This window comes from Eptesicus fuscus, chromosome 23 (genome assembly GCF_027574615.1).
Source record: "Eptesicus fuscus isolate TK198812 chromosome 23, DD_ASM_mEF_20220401, whole genome shotgun sequence".
Classification (NCBI taxonomy): Eukaryota; Metazoa; Chordata; class Mammalia; order Chiroptera; family Vespertilionidae; genus Eptesicus; species Eptesicus fuscus.
This window is the reverse complement of record NC_072495.1, coordinates 4,180,219-4,207,343: the sequence shown is the minus strand read 5'-3', so window position 1 is coordinate 4,207,343 and position 27,125 is coordinate 4,180,219. Positions and strand designations below refer to the sequence as shown.

Genomic DNA, 27,125 nt, shown 5'->3' with positions numbered 1-27,125 from the left:
GATGCGAATGAGTGCTTCTTTTACAGACGTGTACACTTCCTCTTACTCGCTCTCTTCCTTTCCCCGGGTAAGCTCCTCTCGTTGCATTTCTACCCCTGAATTCCTTTGAGCCTTTGCTGCTTCCCAGCACAGCAGAGTGGTGAGCAGTCTAGATGTCACAAATACCTTCTTTGTCTCGGGGCATCCCACCTCACAGAGGATCACAAACTTTAAAATTTCTCATGTAGAACGTGATTCCACGTATGAATTTAGAGCCCACTGTGTGTAGCCGTTTTTGGTTTTGTTTTCATAAATTCAGCAGACATTTACTGAGAACTGACCACCAGCTACAGGCAAGGCATCACGTTATCCTTCAGTCCATTTTATCTTCTGACGCATTTCAAAGTAAGATGGAGACATCAGTACACTTTACTCCTCAGTACTTCAGGATGTATGTCATTCAGCGGAGTTCAGCATTTGTTTACAGTTCCTTTTGTGTTCGTGGATGCCAGGCACATGATAGGTGCTTAACAAATGTCTACGGATGTGTGGAGGACTCCATCAGATCCAACCACAAGAGAAAGAAGAAGAGTTTGCGCATGCATGGAAGTAATAGAGCCCTATGTGGTCTGAAAGGGTCACGTCTGCTGCCTCGGTAATCTCAAAATAAAATTCCTTCCACATCTTCCCGTCGCCCCTTCACATGCGTCCGGGGCCCCACATGTACCTGTGTTAGAACATTCCATTCTCAGAGGCAACACATTCCATTCTCAGAAGCCAGGGAGAGGAAATCTTTTAGGAAAATGAGGCCAGAGTAGGTCAGAGCCCCTCTTCCCAGTAGTGGCTTTCGGGTCATGAGCAATGACAGGAATAAGAAGCATCTGATGAAGATTGAACGGGAGGATTGTTGGTCTGTTTAGCCTGTTTCATGGCCTAATCAAGCGATCCTTCATACAGGCCTGTCCCTTTCGGGCTGACTGATGGGCTAAAGAATCAACAGTTTCTGCTCGTCCAAATTCCACCCACTTTTCCAGGACTTGCTGGCAGTTCATCTCCTCCTAAGGCGTCCCTCACCATTCCAGCCCAGTGATTGCTTCATCTGGTTGGCATTTATTATTCACTGCCTTGGGAATTTTGTTTTGCTTGACTTATTTTTTTAACCTTTTTTTTTTTAAACCAAAATCATATCATTTGCTGCATGTACTATTTCGTAACCTGCTTTTTAAGTTAGTGATCTCCACTTTTCTACTCCAGTAATTTTTCCCTCTAAGTCCTCATTCAGATTTCCCTACTTGACTTCCAGAAATGACCTTTACTCTTGGTTTGCACATCAGAATCTAATCAAAGACCATGCCTTATTTTATTGCATTACGTCTTATCCCTTAAGTGTTATTTATTTTCGTACAGTTCCCCCTTTTGCGTTGACATGTCTTTAAAAACTGGGCCAGTGTTCTGTAGAAAGTTTCAGCCTCTGAGTTGGTCTTGGTGCTTTCTCACAGTGACATTTAGCTCATTCTTCTATTCTGTGGCATTTCCTATTAACGGGAGGTTGTAAACGCGTGGTAGACTCAAATCAAACATTCTTGGCTAGACGATATGTATTTATGATGCATAACATCAGATGGCACATGGCTGGTTGTCCCGCAGACTATGGAAGTGATGTGAGGTCCTCTATTCAGTTGTGTTTCTCCCCTTTCGACAAGAGAAGTAATCTGTGGGGTATTCAGGCATTGACTTTTGAAAGATTCTTTTTCAACACCACCCAATACTGGAACACAATTTTTCTTCCTTCGAAGTCATTGAGCATTTTGATGAAAACAGCATATCACCAACTAAACTTTCCCATGTAGATTTCCAGCATGGTTTTTTGGTCTCTATAACTTACTGCTCTGAATTCTGAAAAGTGAACCAGTTGGAAGACTAATAGAAATTACACTTTATCTCTAAGATTGAAATTCGGAAGACTTCAAATACAAGGGATGGGCTCTGCCATCTGTGAAAATGACAGAGAACTATCTTTTAATGAGTACAGGTTTGGGAACATGCTAAGTACAACCAATGTGATTCAGGAAGGCAGGACTGGACTTATTTTTCACTATAATTATAATACTGAAATTACATATCATGGAGGTTAAGAGCTGCTGTCTGGCATGGGTCTCCCTCCCTGGATTGGGGATGCGGGGCTCGAACAGGAGCATATTGGGTCCTGGGCATTTCATACCTGGATGGAGGGGGCATGACATGTGACTTCATGACCCTGTTTGGGACATACAATCATCCAAGAATCTTCCTAACTGGAATTTGGCTTCACAAGCCAATTTCTTTCAAGAGGTGCAAGGAACCCATAATCTTTATATTTATTTATCACCATTGCTGGTGGTCAGGAGTTGGGCATGAATTAACTGAGCCCTCTGCTCAGGGTCTCACAAGCCCCTCCACAGCACAACCCCCTTCTTCTCCCCAGAGGAACCACTCTTCCGACTTTTATGGTCATCAGTCCTTCCCTTTATAGTGAGTTTCACTTGCTAAGTATGTATCCATAAAGAATACCTTATTTTTCCTATTTGGGAATTTTGCATCAATAGAATCATATAGTGAGAATTATTTTGTGTCTGATTTCTTTCACTTAACAATTTGGTTTTTTTAGTTCATCCATGTTGCTACAAGTAGCTTCAGTAATTTTCATTTGCTTTGGCATATAATCCACTAGAGGCCCGGTGCATGAAATTTGTGCATGGGTAGGGTCCCTAGGCCTGGCCGGTGATCAGGGCTGATCGGGGCCTTCCTTCTGGCTGCCAGCCGGGGCCTCCCTTCATTCTGCACCGCTCCCTGGTGTTCAGCGCATGTCATAGTGAGCGATCGGTCTCCTGGTCGAACTCCCGCGGGAACAATTTGCATATTAGGCTTTTATATATAGATTATATGAATATATCATACACCTGTTTTATTGGTGATGGTTGTTTATAGGTTTTAGTAATTAACAAATAGTGCTGTTATAAATGATCTTGGATGTATATTCTGGTGAACACAGTGCACATTTCTGTAGGATATACACCTAGGAAATTGCTAGTACATAAATCTTTGACAGCTTCTTTTATTATTCCTGAAGCTGGATTCTTTGCAGTAAAATTAATGGCTCAGAAGATGTAACCATGGAAGTTGATTTCAGAACTGCTATGATTTTGCTCCATAATTGTCAGTAAGATAGCCTTCCTTCTGGTTTTATTCTTTCTGCTACGGTGCAGACCAGCCACACTTTGTTCAGTCTGTGGAAGCGAGGTATAGAATCAGTAAGCAATGTCCTTGCACCGGGAGCATCAGACTTGGTTTTCCCTCAGGTTCATCTGGGCATGTGCTCCTTTCATGCTGCCTGTAAGCCTGTTCTTGCGGGTTTACACAGCAAATATGTCTGATTGGCTGGAAAGCTTTGAACTGTTGAGGAAGGTCATTGCATAGAAATACCAATTCACCAATATCGAATGTATAAATAAATACGTCCGTGCAGTACGTTGTCTTTTAGGATTCACTTTTCCAGAACTTAACATCTGTCATTTGAATGTTTGAATGTGTGTGCTTTTGCGTTGTTGCTTTTACTTTAACAAACGCAGCCCCTGGCTTGTTCCTTTACGTGGCTCCTGTCCGTCCCTGAAGGCGGGGCTACCTCTTATTCATTGCCTAACATACTGCGGTAGATGTTCAGGAAGTTACGTTGCATGGGTCACCACGTTATTTGGAATTGCTGCCTTTGTCGTACATTCAGTCTTCCTCAGTGTTTTGGTTTACTAACGAGTGGTCATTCTGATTTATCGGAGCACCTTCTCCGCCACCTGGGAGCTCTGAGGTGACAGGTTATTTGGGTTCTCTTCGGCTTGGAATAATTATTCTGCCGTTTAATTGAGCCTGTCTGAGTGTGCTCCAAATTTTCATTTCTATCTTTTCAAGCTTCCTTGCTTCCGAAAATTTTCCGGCTTGTAAGACTGCAGTTAACTGATCATTTCCATCAAGGCATCCAGATAGGCACGGGAGTTGACTGACAGGAAGGAAGCGAGTTTAAATAGAAAGGTGCAGAGCAGTGAGGTAGTACTTCCTACCTGAAAGCCTTCACAGACATTATTCCATTTTCCAACACCTTGAAGAAGGAAATGGGTTTTTATTATGTATTTACTATCTGAGAAAGTGAGATATGCTTTTAACCTCTTTTTTTAATACATTTTTATTGCTTTCAGAGAGGAAGAGAGAGACAGAGACATCAATGATGAGAGAGAATCGATTGGCTGCCTCCTGCATGCCCCCTACTGGGGACCAAGCCCGCAACCCAGGCATGTGCCTTTGACCAGGAATCCAACCAGGACCTCCTGTTTCATGGGTTGACGCTCAACCACTGAGCCACTGAGAAATTGATGTTCACTTGGGAACAACTTACTTTTTATAGCCTGGTTTACATAATACTTTTTTTTTTTATCAGACTCATCCTTTGACCTCTCATTTTTCTCAGGAGAAAACTGAGTCAACTTCAAAACTTACTGGTTTCATGTACACACAGCCAATCCACTAGGCAGTTTCTGGAAGTAGTAAGCTACTCTTGCTCCCTTACCATCCTCAGAGAAATAAGAAAATAGAACAGATACCAACTCACAACACTGATAAAGTCTAAGTGCCCCCGAGGATGGTCTAGCAGTGGGTAGAGTTAATTTGTCCCATATTTTTTATTTTTTTATTTTTATTTATTGATTTTAGAGGTGGGGGAGAGAATGAGAGAGAGAGAGAGAGAGAGAGAGAGAGAGAGAGAGAGAGGTTGATTTGTTGTTCCATTTGCTAGTATTCGTGCATTCATTGGTTGGGTCCTTCCTGTATGTGCCCTGACCGGGGATGGAACCCACAGCCTTGGTGTATTGGGACAAAGCTCCAACCAGCCGAGCTCCCTGGCTCCGGCTGCCCCATGTTTTTAAGGCCTGGGGAAACGGGCCGGACTGCTCACGTGAATTGCTTATGTTCACCCAGTGAACCAGGAAGGTAGAACAGGTGATCTATGTCCCAATACTTTTTCCTTACACCAGTTTTAAGCCATTTTTTCCTATCAAGACACATGCTCAGAATGCTGCTGTGATGTTCATTTTGCAGAGGGGACTAGCCATAACTGCACCTTCTGTCTCCCACTCAAGAAAACATAATGAGTGAACTTTTTCAATTTGCTGCTATTTATATTTTTTAACGAAAGTATTTACTACATCCCTCTGTTAGTAATAAATTACTTGCAGCACATATCACAACTGATCATGACAAACACCCGTATGTTCATAGTTACAGCTTTAGATAAGAGTTCTAATTATTTTTTCAAAATAGTACATGACATTGTTAGATGTCTTTCAGGACTTTTGATTTCTTAAAAATAAAAATCACACATATGTAACACCTTAATCAATAAAGAAATTTAAAAAAAATAAAAATCAGCAGTCTCTGCCTTCTCACCCACTCACATCCTCTGTCGTTCTTATTTTTTTCATCGTTGATTTTCTTTAAGTCATTTTTTTGTCAACTCACTGCCTGTTATGAGCCCAACGCTTTCTGGGTCCTGGAGAAGTTGCAGGAGAATTTGGGCCACCCTTCCCTTTAAAGAACCTACAGGTTAGCACCAGTGATAAGGCTTGTTTTGGGGGAAATAAATTGTCCTCCTGGAGAAGTCAACCTCTCCAAAGTTCAGTTTCCCCACTTAAGTAGTGGGTTATAGTATCTACCCGGTAGGTATTATTATGAAGACGCGGTGAAGTGATCAGTGTGACAGCACTTAGCGCTGTGCCTGGTGGAGGGAGGCACTCAGAACTGTCCACTCAGTTTGCATTTAGGGAGCCATGCAAGACACTAACCGGAAGAGACATAAATTATGATACGAAGGCCATTTTTAAAAAGGTGAATTGAGAGACAGACACAAGAACTGAGAGCTAGAGTTGATTAGGAAAGGCTTCATGCAGAAGGGAGGGTTCAGAGAGGCTCAGAACTTGATGATGGAGCTGTAGGTGTAGGGATAAGGAATGGGTAGACTCTGCTTCGGAGGAAGAATTTGGTCTCCCCTACCCTCCTCCACTTACAGAGAGTCTCACCAGCTTTTTATCCCCATATGACATCTGTGTGGCTTCCCCAGGGACTCCACAGAAAATAATTCTGCACCCCGTGGTAAAGCCCTCTGGGGTAATGGTGGTCAGCATTACTACTATTTGCAAGGTGAGGCAAGATCCAGAACTATTTTCATCAACAAGTCCCCAAATTTGCTGGTACACTGGCCCACAGGGAGATGACCAGACTACTTCAGCTCTGCTTTTCCATGTTTCTGTGTGTAAACATGTAAATAGATGATTTTAAGAAAAAAGTTTTACCATGGATTTTTTTTTTCTATAAGGAAATAGCATCATGCTTGAATTCTCTTTGAATCGTTTTTGCAAAGTGGACATAACAGATAAGGTAAATCTGAAGGGGGGGCATTTAAATCTAATTTATGTAGAGTTTTGTGATTCCTGGTTAGTAATTAGGGGGCAGTGGTAATAATTGGCATGACTCATCTTCTGTCAGTTTTGTTCAAATGCAAGGAAAGATTTAAAAATAAAATTCTTGTGCTCGCTTCCACATACACTAAAATTGGAACGATATAGAGAAGATTAGCATGGCCCCTGCGCAAGGATGACACACAAATTTGTGAAGCGTCCCATATGTTGAAAGAATGAATTAATAATAATAATAATAATAATAAAAGTCTTAATATTAAAAAATAAAAATCCCAGGTAAAAAGTGAACTCATTCTGGCCCTGGCCAGTGTGGCTCAGTTGGTTGGGCATCATCCCAAGCACCAAAAGGTTGCCGGTTTGATTCCTAGTCCGGGCACATACCCAAGTTGCAGGCTTGATCCAGGAACGTTCAGGAGGCAGCCAATCAGCATTTCCCTCTCACATCAATGTTTTTCTCTCTGAAAAATCAATGAAGTTTAAAAAGTGAACTCATTCTGTAATATGGGAATTTTATAGAATTTGTGTAGTTCCCTGTGACATTTAGAAGTATGTTAAAAACAACTGTAAGTGAAAAATAAGTGAATTGATGTTTTTCCTTGGATTCAACAAATTTGTCTGCAGTGTGCCTGGCACATTTCTGAGTTCTGGGATGATGGCGGCAAAGGCAGCAAAGGCCCTGCCCTATTGGAACCGACATCAAGGGCCGAGAGGCAGCAGTTCGGTTAACAAAGACGTATATAGCAGGTGTGATAAGTGCTATAGAGAAACGCGAAGCGGAGGAAGGGAATGGAGATTGCCATGTGAGGGTAGGTGAACGCAGGAGGCCTCTCCGATGAGATGCCGTTTGAGCAGAGGCCTGAGTGAGGGAGGAACAGACCTGGTGAATGTCCCCGGGAAGAGATGCAGGCAGAGGGGGAGCGGAGTGAGGTCGTGGTGTAAGAACATGCTCCGCAGTCAGCAAGGAGGCCCGCAGAGTGGAACAGAGGATGCAGTGGATTAAAGAGGAGGTAGTGCCTGGCCTGGCCGTGGGGCTCAGTGGTTGAGTGTCGACCTATGAACCAAGAGGTCAGGGTTCGATTTCCAGTCAGGACACATGCCGGAGTTGCAGGCTCAATCCTCAATGGGAGGCATGCAGGAGGCAGCTGATCAATGATTCTCTCTCATCATTGATGTTTCTATCCCTCACTCTTCCTCTCTCTAAAATCAATAAAAACGTATTATTTTTAAAAAGGAGATAGAGAGGTGGTTGGGGCAGGAGAAGGAATCTTGTACAGTCTTTTAAGGCATAATAATGACATTGTTATTATGTGTTTTATTCTGAATAATACATAAAGTTTCTAGAGGATTTTGAGTAGTGACATGCTGTGACTTTTTATTTTTTAAATATATTTTTATTGACTTCAGAGAGGAAGTGACTCCCGGTTCATAGGTTGACGCTCAACCACTGAGCTACGTCCACCGGGCGTGACAGAGGTGTTTAGGTTTGCTCTGCACCATGGAGAGTAGGCTGCAGGACACGGCTGGGAGCAGGGAGACCAGCTAGGCCCGTGGTCGGCAAACTGCGGCTCGCGAGCCACATGCGGCTCTTTGGCCCCTTGAGTGTGGCTCTTCCACAAAATACCACGGCCTGGGCGAGTCTATTTTGAAGAAGTGGCGTTAGAAGAAGTTTAAGTTTAAAAAATTTGGCTCTCAAAAGAAATTTCAATCGTTGTACTGTTGATATTTGGCTCTGTTGACTAATGAGTTTGCCGACCACTGAGCTAGGCGATCCTGCAGTCCGTAGTCTGAGTGGGAGAGTGGAGGCAGGGAGAAGTGGTAGGATGCTGGATGTTTATTTTACTCAGTAAATACTCATATACCAGGTGTACCAGTTAATAATGCGGACTTTTTTCAATAGATGGAGTTACACATACGTTGAGATATATGCGATTTGATATGTATGCTATTTTGTTGTATTGACAGCAAGCTTCAAAACTGCATATGTCAAATTTTCTGAAGGTGTTAACATCATAGATATTTTTACACTTAAAAATGTCAAATTTCGTGCCCCCAAAAAAGAGCATTTGCAGGAAGTTTTAATTATTTTGAAAAAAGCACACTGCTGAAAGTTATCGTATACTTCATGAAGCTTATGGTGAACATGTTCCATCTCAAGATTCTTGTGAACACTGGTTAAAACGCTTTAAAAGTGATGATTTCGATGTGAAAGACAAAGAATGTCCAGGTCAACCGAAAAAGTTTGAAGACCAAAAATTACAAGCATTGGATGAAGATGCTTGTCAGACTCAAAAACAACTTGCAAAAAGATGAAATGTTGCTCAGCAAACAATTTCCGATCGTTTAAAAGCAATGGGAAAGACTTTAAAGGAAGGAAAATGGGGGCCATATCAACTGAATGAAAGACAAATGGAAAACCGAAAAGTCATCAGTAAAATGTTGTTTCAACAGCACAAAAGAAAGTCTTTTTTGCATCAAATTGTGACTGGCGATGAAAAGTGGATTTATTTTGAGAATCCCAAATGCACAAAATCATGGGTTGATCCAGGTCAACCATCAACATCGACTGCAAGGCCAAATTGCTTCGGAAAGAAGACAATGCTCTGCGTTTGGTGGGATCGGGAAGGTGTGGTGTATTATGAGCTTCTAAAACCAGGTGAAACCATTAATACTGATCGCTACCGACAACAAATAATCAATTTGAACCACACTTTGATCGTAAAACAACCAGAATAGGCCAGAAAACAAGGCAAAGTAATTTTGCTTCATGATGACGCACCATCACACACTTCACAACCAGTTAAAGACACGTTAAAAGGTCTTGCCTGGGAAGTATTAACCCACCCGCCGTATTCACCAGACCTTGCTCCTTCAGATTACCACTTGTTCCGATCGATGGCACACGCACTTTCTGAGCAGCACTTCAAAATGTACAAAGAAGTGGAAAATTGGGTCTCTGAATGGTTTGCCTCAGAACAAGAAAAGTTCTATTGGGACGGTACCCACAAATTACCTGAAAGATGGGGGAAATGTGTAGCTAAGGATGGACATTACTTAGAATGTTTCTCTTGAAATGATCGTGTTTTCTTTGATTACAAAATCCGCATTATTAACCGGTACACCCGGTGGTGCTCATTATATGCCAGACACTGTTTAAACTGCTTTAAAATATCAACTCCTTCATGCTCAGATCAGGCCTCTGAGGTCAGTTTCAAAGGACAGCCCCGGATTTGTAGGTGGATCGGATGTGGGTGTAAAGGGAAGAAAGGAGTCCAGGGTGATTCCCGTGTTGGGGCCTGAACTGTCTTGGGATGGAGTTGCCGTCCCTGAGAAAGGGAAGACTCGGCACGCTGGCTGGAGCCTTTCGGTCAGGAGTTGGGTCTCTGCACGTTGAGGTGGACGGAATGTTAGCTGGCCAAGTGGACTGGTGAGTAGGCAGGTGGAGGGAGTCGGAGAGGAGGTCAGGGCCGGAGATAAATGACAGAAGAGGTCTCAGAGCATTCCGGAAGAAGTGCCGACTGGAGGTCTGGGTTTTGCTGCGAAACCCAAGCAGCTGTGGTGACAGCCTTTTTCTCGGGCATGGCCGTGTGTGCTGGCCTTTTCATGGGCTTTGGGATCAGACGTGCATTGTGAATACAAGCACCATCGTTTGATAATCTGAGTGGCCTCAACTGTGCAACTTAATCTTCTGGCTTCTGCTTCTTCACCTATGGAGTCGGTCCAGGACATGCCCCATGCATAGCATTACGATAAAGTGAAGTAGGGTACGTTACCTGGAGCAGCGCGTAGACACAGCATTCATCATCTTCCTTTTCTTCAGGTTCAGTCTGTTGCATTCAACCCTAAGAGAACACGAGAAATCTAAATTTGAAGCTTACTCCCACACACACTGTATTGAGAGAGTGCCTGTTTAGTAACAAGCTCCAAAAAAGGCTTTCAGATCTATCAACTTATCAAAAACTAACCTTTTCAAAGGCAGGAGTTTAGTGAGCTTTACAGAAGGCTCAGGGAAGAAACGGGTGGGTTTCTAAGTAGTAAAGTTTCCACCTGAGAAGCAGAGTGAAGGTGCAGGTAAAAGCAGCAAGCGGCAAGGCAAATCTGTGGACCCGTCACGGGTACTTCACACCAAAGCCTGAGCCCTGGTGACCTCGCAGAGGGAAGGTGCCTCTCCTGGGGACGGGCTGTGGACATCAGAGGGAATTATCTCAGTAATTCTCCGATGATCCTGCTGGTACTTTCCCCAAAGGGACATCTCGGGGTTTAGCTTAATCCCACTTCTATTTTCTACAGTCATAGCTCGACTATCAAAAAGTACTCATAGAAGGTTTTCAGCTGAAACCGGTTTGGCTCGGTGGATGGAGCGTTGGTCTGCGGACTGAAAGGTCCCAGGTTCGATTCCGGTCAAGGGCATGTGCATTGGTTGCGGGCACATCCCCTAGTGGGGAGTGTGCAGGAGGCAGCTGGTCGATGTTTCTCTCTCATCGATGTTTCTAGCTCTCTATCCCTCTCCCTTCCTCTCTGTGAAAAATCAATAAAATATATTTTTAAAAAAAAAAAGGTTTTCAGATTTTACCTCGTACAGTAAACATTTGAGCACCTACTGTGTGCCATGTACTTTTTTAGGGAAACAGATAAATAGGAGGTGCAATTCCTGTTGTTAAGTCCTTCACCGTGTAAGAGAGAGGACATGCAAATAAATAAACAAAACAGTGGGTGGTAAACAAACAAAATAGAGTGTGTAATACTCAAGAGCATAACAGGACTGCAAATAATGTTGTAATTTTATCCTGGCGGATTATAAAAGCAATATAGTGGTCACCCATGGAAAAACTGGGCTGTTAAGGTTAAGAATTTATCAGGTGAGAATTTTCAGGGGGAGACATTCCAATGAGCAGAATCCTGGAGACGGGTTCAGGGGAAAAGAAAAAGGCATAATTGGATTAGTCGTTTGTTTTTACAGTGGTGGGAAGAGAGTGACCACCGCTTTGGAAGCAGTTTTCCCCTAATCCCTCCAAACAAGAACTTTTGAACTTCTTAACCTTTCTTTCGAGGTCTAGACGAGTGCCCTGGTGAGCCATATGACCAAAACAAACCAAAAGAAAGTACTGGGATTTTCTTCCTTAATGGGGATTAGAGATGGCAGTTCTTTTTCGAGGGACTCCATTTGTCTCCCAGGGAAGAATTCCCAAGTGTTTGCCCCAGCCCGTTCCCATCACTGCCCCAAATTAAAACGGACCAAGTAGAAGGTCGTCGGATCTCTGCCTTCCCCTCGCCCTTCCTGTTGATGATGGAACGGTTATCCGTTGCTTTTCCAAGTACCTTCCCGTCACCTCCCTTAGAAAGCATAAACATTTCGAGTTTGGGAGTCCTGCCCCACGCAGTGTTTTCAACCCCGAGCGAGAGGGAGGCGCTTCCAAGAGAGACATGTTCTTGGGACAGCGCAGGCCGGGGTAACTGGACAGGAATTCTTTCTCTCGCCTGCATCTGCAGGTCCACTTCCTCTTTGCCCCCGAGACCTTTCAGGGCTTCTCTGTTCTTACCTGGGTGCAGGCGCTGCCTACATTCCCTGCAGCTCTGCCTCAGGGCTGGCATTTTGCAGCCTCCATCAGTCCCTCTGCCAGACTTCCTTAGACTCTTCAAGATCCGCCCTCGTTTATATTTAATCTTTTAGACCGTTCTGTGCCGGTGACTTGAACGTCGGGTTTTTTGTTTTTAATTGATTGGTTGCTCCTTGTTTCTTGCTCTGACCCGGGAATCCAACCCAGAATCTTGGCATATTGGGACGACACTCTAAAGCAGGGGTCCTCAGACTTTTTAAACGGGGGGCCAGTTCACGGTCCCTCAGACCGTTGGAGGGCCGGACTATAGTTTTAAAAAAACTATGAACAAATTCCTGTGTACACTGCACATATATTATTTTGAAGTGAAAAAACAAAACGGCAAAAACACCTGCATGTGGCCCTCGGGCTGTAGTTTGAGGACGCCTGCTCTAAAGTTTAGAGTCTAAACTTAAATCACGTAATAGTGCTGAAAATTACAAAAATAGCAACAGCTAGCTCGTCTAGTACTTAGTGGGACCAGCCATTGTTCGAAGCTCTTTGCACGTATTGATTTACTTCATCCTCACCTCGACCTTTTGAGGTAGCGACCGCTTCCTCCTCATTTTACAGGTGAGGAAACCTTCCGCCTGAGGCCACACAGGGAAGTAAAGACTATGTTTTTTTCTGAGCTTGAGTTTAGAACAGTTTCCGCACAGGAGCTGAGTCTTACGTACTAGTATTTGTCTCTGTCCTTAGTTTCAAGCAGAGAGAGCAAGTGTTCCGTCCACGTTGAAATCAGTGCACAGGGCCAGGCCATCAAGTTAACACAGAGGATTGTGTGTCATTTTGGTTAAAAAAAAAAAAAAAAGCTTCGTGAATCAAAAGCTCTGGTTGTGAAGACAGTGTATTGGGAACATCTGGGGCCTGTCTTATTGTAGGAGCCCTCGTAGAACATTTAAAAATAAAAATTTAAAAATATATTCTCTCCGAATTCTTCTGAAGTTTTTATTTTTATTAAGTAGCAACAGGCCCTGGACATTGAATAAAGGCCCTATTTTAGAAACAAAAGCAGATTAACAATTAACATCTGTCCTTTTATCCTTTTTCAATTAAGGCCTTTGGTGCCCAAGTTGCTGGTCTTTGACGCTGAGGGGTTACATTGGTGACAGTGACTGAAAGGAAGATAATGGAACTATTGTTGTGCTCTCACGTTAAAGTTAGTCCCAGTAAAACAGCATGAGCCATGGCCCCCGTCTAGTGGGTGTACGTTTTCTAAGTGTCAGAGAGCAGCTTTTACAAACACCCGGCGTGACCAGGGCCACCAGGAATGGACTGCTTTTATCAGGCAGCCCTCACCTGAGGAATAAGCACTGTTAGTGGCATCGGACTTTCCTTGTCCAGGGGTGAGTTTTTGGCATCCCTGAAAGTTGTTCAGTGTGTGACTATCTGTTTTTGTCCTTGTTGTTAAATGGTAATGAGCCCTGGCTGGTGTGCCCAGTGGTTAGAGCGTCGGCCTGAGCACCAAAAGGTTGCCGGTTTGATTCCCAGTCAAGGGCACATACCTGGGTGGCAGGTTCGATCCCCAGCCCCAGTTGGGGCACATACAGGAGACAACCAATCAATGTGTCTCTCTCACATTGATGTTTCTCCCCTCTCTCTCTCTCTCTCTCTTTTCTCTCTCTCTCTTTCTCTCTCCTCTCCCTCTCTCCCTCCCCCCTCCCTCCATCCTTCCCCCTCTCTCCCTTTTCTCTCCCCTCCCTCCCACTCTCTCTAAAAATCAATGAAAAAAGTATCCTCAGGTGAGGATTAACAACAACAGCAAAAAAAAAATGGTAATGAGCCCTGGCCAGGTAGCTAGCTCAGTTGGTTAGAGAGCTGCCCCGATTCACAAAGGTTGCAGGTTAAATTCCCAGTCAGGGCACATACAAGAATCAACCACTGAATGCCTAAAGAAGTGGAACAACAAACGGATGTTTCTCTCTCTCTCAAAAAGTCATTATCATTGTAGACTCGTGAATATTTATCTTCTGTGCACTGTAACCTAGGACTATTATTGTTTGTTTCATTGATCGAATGGTCCCAGTCTTCAGCGTTGGGAGCTCAGGGTGACTCCTGTGGGGACCATCGTTTCTGGAGCACCGCCTTTCTGGCATGACAAGATGTTCCTGCTCATTTTGTATTTTTCTTGCTTCATGAAGCTCTGGCACCAGCCATTTCTCCAAGGAGCCGTCTGTGGCTCGTTTATTAGAGATTGGTCCATAGCAGTGGTCGGCAAACTGCGGCTCAAGAGCCACATGCAGCTCGCGAGCCGTGGTTTGCCGCTCTGTTGACTAATGAGTTTGCCGACCACTGGTCTATAGAAACCAAGATCTGAGCACCAGGTGTGCTTACTGCTGCTAGGGGTCATTACTGTAATTATGTCTCATTCTATCCATTTGTCTATATACAGGGCAGGGCAAAAGTAGGTCGGCAGTTGTTTGTATGGAAAAAATGCAATAATTAATAAATAATAATACAAGAATAAATTGTGTTTCACACACAACTATAAACCTACTTTTGCCCACCCCTGTATAGGAACAGTATGATCATAACTAATTGTACACACACGTAGAAAGACGGGTGGGGGATCAACAAAAGGCTAACAATATTTTAAAAGCATTCTGCAATGGGCTTCTGTTTACATTTAAATTGAAAAATAGATTTCATTATTTTGAAAATAGTGTTCTAAATTAGCAAAGTTTTCAACTTCAGTACATTACACATGATTTTAAATAGTCCCCCCTCCGTCTGAAATGAGAATAAATTGAAGGCAGTGGCTCTAAAGTCACTTTCATTTTAATTGTCATCTTTGAGAGGGAGCAAAGGGGGGCTGGGAAAGGGGTGCTGTGCTCTGTGTGGAGGCTGAAAGTGCGAGTGTAGAAACTAAAGGTCTGGGTGGGAACCCAGCTCAGCACTTACAGCACAAGTACGACCTTGGGAAAATGACTCGCCCTTGACGTCCTCATCTACAGATAGAAAAAGTCAGACCACCTCCTTCTTCCCGTCATTGTGAAGATTAAATGAATTAATAAGTGTGAAATGCTCACACCAGGAGAGAGCACGTAATAGATGCTTGGTATCTGAAGCGTTGCTATGGTGTTGTCTCGTCCTGATTGGCACTCTGACTGCCATGCCTGAGGTAGTTCAGGCAGACGCCCATTATTCATCATGCCCTGGCAAAAAAGAAAAGAAAAAAAGGTTGATAATTTTTTTCTTTCCTTTTTTTTTTTCAAATACAAGAAAAAGTTTATTTAGAAAGTCCCAGAGGTAGAAGTAAGTCAGCTGGGCTGCATGGGCTCAGGAAACAAGTTACTGCGGCAAAAGAAGGGCCCTTGGAGCTTGGGAGAAAGACGGGCAAAGAAAACATATCTGGGGAAGGAGGTGGGGAATGGCAGGCTCGAAAGCATGTCAAACTTGAGGTCCACCGACCTCGAGTTTGACATGCTTGCTCTAAAGAGGGTGCTGGGGAAAGATGGGGGTGGGGAAAGGCGCAGGTGTGGTCTAGAGAGAGAGCACTGATAGTTTTTCTTTTTATAAATATGTTTTTGTTGATTTCAGATAGAGGGAGAGGGAGAGAGAAACATCAATGATGAGAGAGAATCATCGATTGGCTGCCTGCTGCACAGCCCCTACTGGGGATCTAGCTCCCAACCCACGCATGTGCCCTGACTGGGAATCGAACGTTGACCTGGTTCATAGGTTGATGCTCAACCACTGAGCCACACCAGCCTGGCTGAGAGTTTTTTCTTAAAGCTCAGTAAATCAGGCAAAGTATAAAAATAGTGTGTCCTTCCTACTATGATTTCTAAGTTAATTGGTTCATTTTTTCCCTTTTTGACAAGCAAGTTAAATAGATGCTCACGTGTAACTAATGCAATTTCCTTTCCTCCTTTTAACAAGAAAGTGTATAGTTAACAGTTCTGCTTTGGCCAGTTTAAACAAATTTAATCTAAATGTTCCATTTGGAGGAAATGTCCGTATGTTACTAACCACCTCACGAGGAGAGTAATCATGGAACAGCTGGCTCAGTGGGGAGAGTGTAACCTGTCCAAGATGGTCCACTGACCACATTGAGCATTTGGGGAAAAGGAACACAACGTCCGTGGGGTTTTTTTTTAATTGTTTAAAGTATTACATGTCCCCCTTTTTCCCCAATTAACCCCGCCCCCACCACTCCTACCCCTGAGGGCAAGCCCCCAGCGCCCCAGTGTCTGTGTCCATTGGTCCTGCTAATATGCATGCATACAAGTCCTTTGGTTGGTCTCTAACCCCCCCTCCCCTGCCTTCTCCCCGAGGTTGGACCATCTGCTCAGTGCCACCTTGTCTCTAGATCCATTTTTGTCCATCAGTTTATGTTGATCATTATATCCCACATATGAGTGAGATCATTATATCCCACATATGAGTGAGATCATTATATCCCACATATGAGTGATATTTATCTTTCTCCGACTGGCTTATTGCGCTTAGCATAATGTTCTCCAGTTCCATCCATGCTGTTGCAAATGGTAAAAGTTCCTTCTTTTTTATAGCAGCGTAGTATTCCATTGTGTACATGTACCAGTTTTTTAATCCACTCATCTGCTGATGGGCACTTAGGCTGTTTCCAAATCTTAGCTATTGTAAATTGTGCTGCTATGAACATAGGGGTGCATTATCCTTTCTGATGGATGTTTCTGGTTTCTTGGGAAATAGTCCTAGAAGTGGGATTACTGGGTTAAATGGGAGTTCCATTTTTAACTTTTTGAGGAAACTCCATACTGTTCTCCACAGTGGCTGCACCAGCCTGCATTCCCACCAGCAGTGCACGAGGGTTCCTTTTTCTCCACATCCTCGCCAGCACTTGTCGTTTGTTGATTTGTTGATGATAGCCATTCTAACAGGTGTGAGATGATACCTCATTGTTGTTTTGATTTGCATCTCTCGGATGATTAGTGACTTGGAGCATGTTTTAATATGTCTCTCGGCCTTCTGTACGTCCTCTTTCGAAAAGTGTCTACTGAGGTCGTTTGCCCAGTTTTTGATTGGATTGTTTATCTTCCTTTTGTTAAGTTGTACGAGTTCCCTGTAAATTTTGAAAAGTAAACCCTTATCTGAAATAGCATTGGCAAATATGTTCTCCCAGGCAGTGGGCTTTCTTGTTGTTTTGTTGATGGTTTCTTTTGTTGTGCAGAAGCTTTTTATTTTGATGTGGTCCCATTTGTTTATTTTCTCCTTAGTTTCCATTGCCCTAGGAGCGGTATCGGTTAAGATCCTGCTATAACTTACATCTGATATTTTGCTGCCTACACAACGTCCGTTTTGTTTTATCATTTTGAAAATTAATTAATGATAACAACCCAAGCACTCGAATTATAAAAGGAGTTCGCTTCAGATAGCACAAGGACTATTTAAGTGTTAAACTCTTCAGCATTCTTTAACAGAATTAGAGTTATTTCTCAGATGTCTTGTTTTTATAATCATCCAAGCTGTATGCAATGAAAGTAAAAGAAAATTTGAGAATATTAGAAATCAATATCTAAAGACTAATGAGTTTCATAATACCCACTGGTGGCAAGGTATTGAGAAGCAGGCATATTTGTACTCTATTGGTAGGGATATAAATTAAGGCAACCATTTTGGGGGGACAGTTTGGCAATACCTATCAAAATGAATATGCGTATCCTTTCACCTAGTGATTCCACTCACAGGAACGTATTCATTTTTAGGACAAAGATAGGTAAGCAAGGATTTTTATTTTTATTTATTTATTTTTTTTTTGCAGCGAAGAATTGGAACACTCTAAATGCTCACAGGTAGGGACTAGTTAAATAAATTATGGTATATTTGTATAACTAAATATCAGACAATTGTTAAAAAGAAGGTAGGTCTACATAATGACATAGAAAGATGTTAAAATATGTATTTTTAAAGGTAAATTTTTTGGTAATGTTTTCGATAGATATGAATAGAAACTTTAGAGAAGGAATCACAAGAAACAACTCCAGCCCAAACCGGTTTGGCTCAGTGGGTAGAGCGTTGGCCTGTGGACTGAAAGGTCCCGGGTTCAGTTCCGGTCAAGGGCATGTACCTTGGTTGCGGGCACATCCCCAGTGAGGGGGTGTGCAGGAGGCAGCTGATCGATGTTTCTCTCTCATCGATGTTTCTAGCTCTCTATCCCTCTCCCTTCCTCTCTGTAAAAAAAATCAATAAAATATATTTTAAAAAAGAAAGAAAGAAAGAAACAACTCCAGTGTGGATGATATCAGAGCTATCACTGGAGAACGGGGACTTGAACTTCCATTTCCATCCTTTAGTTCCCTCCACCCCCGCTTTTTTAAATTCTGAACATTTGTTACTCTCATAGAAAAAATTTTTGAGTTGAAGAACAAGAAAAACCAGAGCTAAAATCATGCCATCTTTTTTGTATTATTGATTACAGATGGCATTCTTTGCCACAATTCTGCCATAGCTGTTCCTGGCTACTTAATCAGACATGGTAGCCCAAACTCATCATGTTCAGAAGTAAAGCATGAGTTCCGTTCCTGCCATGTTCCATTATCAGAAAGACTTGTTCTAAGATCGTGCCGCCGCAGCCTCCACGCCCAAAACCTGGAAGTAGGGAAATTCTTACTTCCAAGGGCCATGACTGCTGCCCTAAACCTAGGTAGGAAAATTTGCATCTCCAATTCACATGACTGGCTGGCTATTGAATAGCTTTGAAAGGTCACCAGGAGACAGAACCGAAAGGTATGGCTGCTAAATATTGCTGTATTTCCCCGTTTTCTAGCTTGACCCACACCTTCGTGCTGCTGGCTGAGTCACTTAACAGGCTGTTTGCACTGCCGACCCCGAAGTGGACTGTGGATATGACAGCACCTGTGACATGCCCATGGTGTTCTCAGTACCTGTTTTTTTTTGTGTGTGTGTATTTTTAAAACATTTTTATTGATTTTTAGGGAGAGGAAGGTGGGGGGAGAGAGAAGCACCCACGTGAGAGCGAAACATCTATCGGCTGTCTTCCCTACCAGGGATCGAGCCCACAACCTGGGCACGTACACTGACTGGGAATCGAACTGGCAACCTTTTGGTGCACAGAACAATGCCTAACCAACTGAGCCACGCCGGTCAGGGCTCAGTACTTGGTTTTTAAGAGAAACAGCTGATCCTTGGAAAGTTTAATATTTCACACAGTTGCCCTAAATTTGTAGCAATGCAATATTTCTTTCTTTATTTCCCTAAACTTCAGTGATTTGACTCAATCCACAAAGTCCTGAGTAAGAAATAGGGAGATGGGTGGGTGTTCCTTTAGACCCACCCTTTTTGTGTTACTGTGTAAAGGAGAAACATGTCTGTAATTTGGGAAAGAGGTTAAATTACATACGATGTCCACATACGGTGGAACAGGAACTGTAACCCTGACCACCTGACTCTCTTCCCATCAGGCCATCTCCTCTCAGTGGAGTGGGTCCCTTTAGTTGCCCTGGCTAACCGGCTCTCCAACTTGAACTTCAAAGAAACTGTGAAATTGATTGTGGAGCCAAAAGAGCTTTGTAGGTTTCCTGATACTTTGATCAGAAAGCATTTAGAACATTCAAGTTGTGTTGTTTAATTTATGTGCAGAAATAGATAATACTCATTCTGATGGGTCCAAAGATCTGAGCCAGATTCCATCTCTAAAAAAAGAAGAAAATAATTTTTTTTTGAAAGGGGCATTAGTTCCCTGCAAATGGTAGCTTTATCCGTCTGTCTGGTTGATCCATCCCCTCCATCATCACCACAGGCATATGACTGGCCACCTGGTTGGAGGTGGGAGGTGGGAGCACAGAACCTGTCGGCCATGGACCGGGCAGTGCCGCTCCCTGTCAGCCTCCACCTCCCTGTCTGCAAAATGAGGCCAGTGATGCCTGGGTTCCTGCTTCGTGGGGCTGTTGGACATTCGGATGAGAGGTGTAGATTAAAGGCCTTTCTGAACACCGTGTCCTTGGCACACCTGAGGAGTCAGACATTAAAGGAGACGTTATGCTTGGTGGTTAGGCACCCAGATGCTGGAGTCGGGCTTCCTGGTGGGAAGCGATGCATTTCATTTCTAGGGGGAGCGTGTTGAGAGGAGACGCGTCTGCGGGAGCACCTCTGAGGCCGCCTGGGCTAGGTCGGTAGCCGTCAGCGCGTCTCCGCGGCGTGGTTGTCTCATGATTCATGTCAAGGTGGTGATGCTCAGAAGAAGGTCAGCTGCCTGCATTGCCCAGCACTTAGCCAATCTACACATACCTGAACCCCCGGGAGCAACTGAATTCAGTGCAGGCAGTCACCCTGCAGCACTTCCGGGATTTTCCTCATGGGCCCTAAATTCTGTTAGAAGAGATTTTAAGAGTCTTAAATAAAACTGCTTATTGCAAAAAAAATAAAAAAGAAGAAGAAGCCTTGCTAAATTGGACTCATAAAGTTTGGTTTTGATAGTGAGCCATAGAAATGGGAAAAAGATAAAAGAAGGCAGCATTGCAGTCCTACTTCGGGAGTAAGATGACCCAAAGTTTGCCGTTCTGATGTCATCACTTACTGAGATGTTGGGCAGGTTTCCTCACTTCCTGTTCCCTCGGGAGTAAATTGAGGGCGCGAGGCCTTCCTTTGGTTTTGACAGTTGAGATGATGCATCTAAAGCATTTAGCGTGGTTCTTGGCACGTGGATCAGTAAATATTGACGTCGTTTTGGGGCAGGGGTGACTGGCATATTTCTAAGTGATTACGAAGTCTGAAACAAGCTGGCAGTGTCTGAAATTAAATTCAGAATATGAAGGGGAAATGGTGGTTTCATTTTATTCTGTTGTGTTTTATAATTTTTTTATTTTAGAGAGAGAAACATCGATGTGTTGTTCTATTTATTCATGCATTCATTGGTTGAGTCTTGTATGTGCCCTGACCAGGGATTGAACCCACAACGTTGGTATATCGGGACGATGCTCCAACCCACTGAGCTACCTGGGCAGGGCGATAATTATTGTTTTAAAGTTAGAACTATAGGTTAAGAGTCTTCTTATGTGTCTCTCTAGTTGGGAATGGGGGAGGGGCAACATTTGTTGAATCCATGGGACCCAAAAAAAGATGGACAGTTGATTACATAGCACTTGAAGATAGATAGAACTATGGAACATGTAACCATTGCCGCGAAAGCCTCATTGCACAGCTAGCCTGCCGTTTCAGCGTCACGGAGTCCCACCTTCTCCAGATAGCCTCTCCGGAGCATGCGGCACACGGTGATCCGGCCGGGAGCCCATAAAGCTCACTGACCCCGTTTGGCCTCAGGAAAGCACGGAGGCCGTTGCTTGCCGGTCCGGTGGCTCTCCTCTGACCGGGCAGTGCTCGGGGAGCACCTTCGTGGGGCTGGGGCCTCCGGAGGAGGACGCGAGTCGTCTCTTATCCAGGGAGCGTTCTTTCCGAATACTCGCCTGCACATTCGAGAAGCTGCTGATCCACCATGATACCGGGTGTTGCTGCTTTAGCATTAGAGAATAAGTGGGCTAGGGTGGGAAATGAGCACCTCAGCCAGCACTCCCCAGAGAATTAAAAGTTGCAAAATAGCCCTGGCCGGTGTGCTCGATGGTTAGAGCACCGGCCTGCGCACCAGAGGGTCTCGGGTTCGATTCCTGGTCAAGGGCATGTACCTAGGTTGCAGGTTTGATCCCTGGCCCCAGTTGGGTGTGTGTGGGAGGCAACCAATCGATGTTTCTCTCTCTCTCCCTCCTCCCTTCTACCCTCCCTAAAAATCAGTGGGAAAAATATCCTCTGGTGAGGATTAACAACAAAAAAGATGTTGCGCCCTAACCGGATGGCTCAGTGGACAAAGCGTCGGCCTGCGGACTGAAGGGTCCCAGGTTCGATTCAGGGCATGTACCTTGGTTGCGGGCACATCCCAGTAGAAGGTGTGCAGGAGGCAGCTGATCGATGTTTCTAACTCTCTATCCCTCTCCCTTCCTCCCTGTAAAAAATCAATAAAATAAAAGATGTTGTAAAATAATGTCCTTGAGGAGTGAAAGGCATGGCGGAGTTTTAAATGGTGCCCGTGTAGAGTGGACGTGAGAGATGCAGACTGCGCTGGCCCCCGGGGCCCCGCTGAGGAAGTGGTGGGAGAATACCGGGACTTCTCCGGTGGTAGGTCTGTCTGTCTGTCTGTCTGATGCTTTGGTGTGGCACACGGAGGCTTTGCTGAGCTGCTGCCGTTGCCGGGTAACGATGATGATGGTCACCTTCCCAAGCCGACTCGTTTCTAGACTTTTTGCCTCTGACCAGCAGCGTGGGCTTGGACCCCGCCAGAGCCAGTGATGGTGGCGGCCGGGGCAGGGGCTTGTCTCGTGTGGGCGCTGGAGGGCCGTCGGACCCGGGGAGGAAACCAGCGTCTCCTCTGCTGCTCACAGAGGAGAGGTGCCGAGAAACGCCTGAGAAAGGAAAGGCCCACAGGTGGAACGGGCGCCTTGGCACAACCCCTGAAGGTCTCCTCTGCTTGCAGGCATCGGAGGTCGAGAGACGGCTCTCCCTGCAAGTCCACGCCCTCAGAGAAGACTTCCGGGAGAAGAACTCCTCCACCAACCAGCACATCCTCCGCCTGGAGAGCCTGCAGGCCGAGGTGAGCCTGGGGGCCACGCTGCTGGGGCTGCGAGGGCTCCTATTTGCGTCGGGGCTTTCCGGTAAGGAGCCCGCTGCCCCGGGAAACAAAGCCTGCTCTCTAAGATCCCTAGAGACGGAGCTGCGAGAGGCTAGCGGGCGCCTGTGGTCTGTAAAGAAGGCTGCTCAGAGTTACTGCTCAGTGTTGGGGAAATGGCCTGCTTTGTTCTGAATATGCTGATTCCTCCAAAAGCACCGGGCCCCTCCTCAGTAGAAGATGGGAAAGGGAGTCTTCCTCTCTCCGCTCCATCTGGGTCCAGTTTACTCACCTGAACGGGGCCTGTTCTCACCTCTAAAGTGAGCGGAAGTAGAGTAGCTACTTCCGAGGGTGGTGGTGAGGACTTGGTAAGTTTACACATGGGAAGCGCTGGGTGTGGTGGTGGTAATGTCATTGAAAGTGTACGAGAGGCCGTCGGGGTCTGTGCCCTGAGTGGGCGGGAGGGTGGAGCCGCGGAGCACGGAGGAGACCATCCTGTGAGAACGCAGGTGTGGGCGGGGAGGAGAAGGGGGGTCATACCCGCAGCCCAAACGGGCTTTTTCCTGGGAGGCTGCTCCCTGATCTGCTCCAAGGGCCCCTCTTGGCTGAGTCACCCTTTGGAGGACAGACCGGGGCCAGACACACGTGCACCCCACTGTGGTTAAGGAACCCGCCAACCTGGTCAGGCCCAGAGAAGCAGGCTGCTCCCTGCTTCATAAAGGACCCAAAGGTGTTTTCCTAAAGTCTGTCCACGTCTTCTCTCTCCTCCTGCCTCTCCTTCCCGTGCTCCCTCCCTCCCCTGGGATGGAGCAGCAGGTCCTTGAAGTAAGTAGCCTTCTCCGTGGGCTTGGCATGCCTGTCTGTCCGTCTGTCCGTCTGTGTGCATGATGCCGCTCACCTGCCGCCACCAAGATCTGACTCCTCGAGTTGCCTGTCCTCTCTCTCGTGCACCCCCGCCCCCCCACATCCACTATTCCCAGACCCTCGCAGCACGGGCTCATTCCCAGGCATGTGCATTGGCAGATTTGGTCACAAGTTCCCGGGGGATGGGGGGGTGAGGGAGTTGGCCGCCTCCTGCCGATTCCTTGCTTCCAGCAGCACTCTCACTGTTAAAACCCAGGCTGTGAAGTTACTCATTTCAAACAAGTGACTTCATGGAGCCGGGCTGTCTCTCAGAACTTACCTCATGGCTTCACGGGGTGAACTTGGGAAGCAAGGATGATGCAGGGGACGGAAATGGGAAGGTCAGAGGGGGTTTATATGAAAATCAACTGGAGTAAGAATTCCCTTCGCGGCTTACGTGGCTTCCGGGTAGGGAAGAGTGGGCCCATTCACAAAAGGGGCTGCTCCCTCCGTCCCTCCCGGGGGCATGCTGGACAGACAGTGCTGCTTTGTGCGGCCAGACACCTGATCTCTGGACAGAGGCCACATACTTGGTTTCCCGGGACGGCCTCCTGTCTGATAGGTTGGTGGCCATGGAGATCTGTGCCCCAGGAACAGAACTTAGTGCAGAGAGTGAGGACAGCGGGCAGCAGGGGAGGGGTGGGAAGGTCCAGGCGGGTCCCCCTCAGTGAATTGTTACCCACACGACGAGAGAGCCGGAAAACCTCGCAGCCACGTCAGGAGACTCTTGACAAGCGAGACACTGGTTGAGAAATCAGTCCAGCAGGGAACTGATAAGGAGGAGGAGCCAGGGTACCTGCAGGGGCTCCAGACACCCCCCCAAGGCCACTGGCATTTGGGGGGACTTGGGAAAGCTTCCCGTAGCCCTGAGCGGGGCGGTGAAGCATCGCTGGCCCGGCTTCCACCTGCAGACCTGAGGCCAGAGAAAACTTGGCATCCCTTTCCTCTGTTTTCCTGAAACTGAAGCAACCAGACAGACCTTCCTGAAAGATTAATGTCTCCCTGGAGACTGGCTAGATGGACTGTGTACCAGCACACCAGCCTGTCTCGGGAAGGGAGAGAAAGGACTCCTGTTCACCAATTACTCGCTCAGGCAAAACAGATACCTGAGTCAGTCCGTCACCCCTGTGTCCCTGCTGCGCCTCCCAGGCCACAGGCTGATGCAGGCACTGCTCGTGTCTGTACCTGCCAGCTCCCCACTGACTCGGGGCTGAGCTGGGACCCCCAGAGCCAGACCTGCCAGAGTGGGGAAAGACAGAGCCTCGGACAGGGAGACACAGCGGCTCCAGGGCGAGCGCGGGCGTCTGCTTGTGCGCGTGACGTGGGAGGAAGAGGGGCGCAGAGGGTTAGGTTTCACTCCCGAGTCAACTGGGGGATTGGAGTCAAGTTGTGGGCCGGCAGGGTGGGGCTCTCCTGTCTTATCTGTGGAAATTCCAGGCACTGCCCGTCCCTTTCCCTGCCTGGCACCCCACATTCCAGCCTTCCCAAAACTCCACTCCCACCCCTCCCCAGGTTTCTCGACGGGAGGGGTGTTCTCTGTAGCTGAGGGGTTCACAGCTGCCATCTCAGAGATGGGGGCCCGGCCCCCGGGCAGAAGGCGTGCGTGCCTGGAGGCTGGTCCCTCCCCTCTCCCGACGATTCAGCCCAGGTGTAACTCCCCACCCCCACCCCACCCCCAGATCAAGATGCTGTCGGATCGGAAGCGGGAGCTGGAGCATCGTCTCAGCGCCACCTTACAGGAGAACGACGCGCTGCAGGGCACCGTGGAGGAGCTGCAGGACCGGGTGCTGATCCTGGAGAGGCAGGGCCATGACAAAGACCTGCAGGTACTGAGGGGCCACACGGAAGCAGCGCTTAGCTGCCCGGCTGGGAGGAGAGGCCGGGAGGCCAGCCCTGGGTGCAGTCTCCCCGCGGGCCTGGTTGGGCTCTGGCGCTCACTGGGTTGGCTGGGCTGGCTCTGCTCAGAAGAAATGCATCGCCACCCACGGGTCATGCTTCCATTTTGTGCTGAGCCGCTAGCCCCAGAGCAGTTTCCCGGAGTTCTCTCTGGTCCGTGCACACGGCTGGGACCGAGCGAGTGGGGAGTGTCCTTCTGCCTCGGGGCTGGAGGCCTGGGCTTCCAGAGGGAGCCTGTGAGGTGCTGGCTCACGCTCTCTGGGCTGCTCCCGGGGCCGGTGGGTGTCATTGGCAGGAACCGAGGAGCTGCCCGCCGAACCCGGCAGGACCTGCAGCCCGCTCCTGCCAGTTGCTGGGAAAGGCCCCGGCTGACCCTTGGTGAGCCTGGTTAGCCTTTCTCTTTCTCACGGAAGGAAATTGCTTCATGGCCATATTTGTCCTTTTTTGGGAACTGCCAACCGGCCTCAGCTGAATCCCCAAGCTCACACTTAGCAAGAAACAACCCCCTGAACGAGATCATGGCTCCCAGCCTCCCCAGAAACTGGGTGTAGCATCTGCTACCAAGAAGGCCTTGCTGAGCAGGCCTGGGGCGCCGGGGCCAGGGGCTGAGTGCGTGGCTTCCCTCGGGCACGCCCGGGTGGGGGTGGGGTGGTCAGCCAGGTTTGCGAGAGCTCCAGGCGGTCCCCGCCCCACGGCCAGGCCACGAAGGTCCCTGGGCTCGGCGGTCAGCTGTGGCGGGAAGCCTTGGGGTGTGGGATGAGGATGCATTTTAGGCGAAGCTCACTTGTCACTGACACCATCGGCTGGCTGAGCTACCCTCTGAGGGATGAACCTCTTTAGGGCAAATTAGCCATTTTCCTCCCTCCGTGTTTTTTGCACATTCATTCAGCTTGGAACTTGGCCCGTAGCGGGGCCTCGGTTAACGTTGAATAGAAAACGGTGCTGGAAGGAGTTTGCTCATATTTTAAGGTTGATGGTGTTAATAGCAGTGAATGTCGTGTGCTTCTTTACAAGGAACAAAGGACCTCTGCACACGTTCTAAAGCTGAGGGCTAGAAAAAATGAAATATTTATCCGCAGCAGCGTAGTCAGTCTTGGTGGAACCCTCGCCGCCTGCATTACCCGGTGCTCGGTGCTAACTTCCAGCCTGGCCCTGGCCCTGCAGGTCGGTGTGGCACCAGCCTCTGTTACCCATCATGCACTCTGCTGAGGGCTGCGAGGTAGAGCGTGGAGAGGAGAAGGAAAAGAAGTGCAGGAGAATGGAAAAGCTGCCCTGCCTGAAAGAAACTTTCTGTCTGCCATGAATTCACAAGTGAAATGTCCTCATTTCCCATCAAGAATTGGGGCTGTAGCCCCGGCCGGTTTGGCTCAGTGGATAGAGTGTTGGCCCACAGACTAAAGGGTCCCAGATTCCGTTCCAGCAAAGGCATGTACTACAGTTGCAGGTTCGATCCCAGCCTGGTCAGGGCGCGTGCGGGAGGCCACCAGTTGATTTTCTCTCTCTGTGTCTCTCCACCTCCTTTTCATTCTCTCTAAAAATCAATGGGAAAATATCCTCGGGTGAGGATTAACAGCAACAACAAAAAAGAATTGGGGACCTAGGGCCGTGGTCGACAAACTGCAGCTCACGAGCCGCATGCGGCTCTTTGGCCCCTGGAGT

General features: G+C 46.8%; 1 protein-coding gene and 1 non-coding gene across 3 annotated transcripts in view; both read left to right on the top strand.

Annotated features, from left to right (window-relative positions):
- The window catches only part of BICDL1 (BICD family like cargo adaptor 1), an 85,518-nt gene that overhangs the window by 39,162 nt on the left and 19,231 nt on the right, over positions 1-27,125 (top strand). For both annotated transcript variants that reach the window (XM_028147320.2, XM_008142772.3), the window contains exons 3-4: positions 22,536-22,652; positions 25,250-25,396. In XM_028147320.2, the coding sequence (XP_028003121.2) occupies positions 22,536-22,652; positions 25,250-25,396 (264 nt within the window). The remainder of the gene's footprint in view (positions 1-22,535; positions 22,653-25,249; positions 25,397-27,125) is intronic.
- Positions 6,585-6,686, top strand: LOC114231951 (U6 spliceosomal RNA). Its single transcript, XR_003617986.2, has one exon. It is a non-coding gene; the product is annotated as a U6 spliceosomal RNA (small nuclear RNA).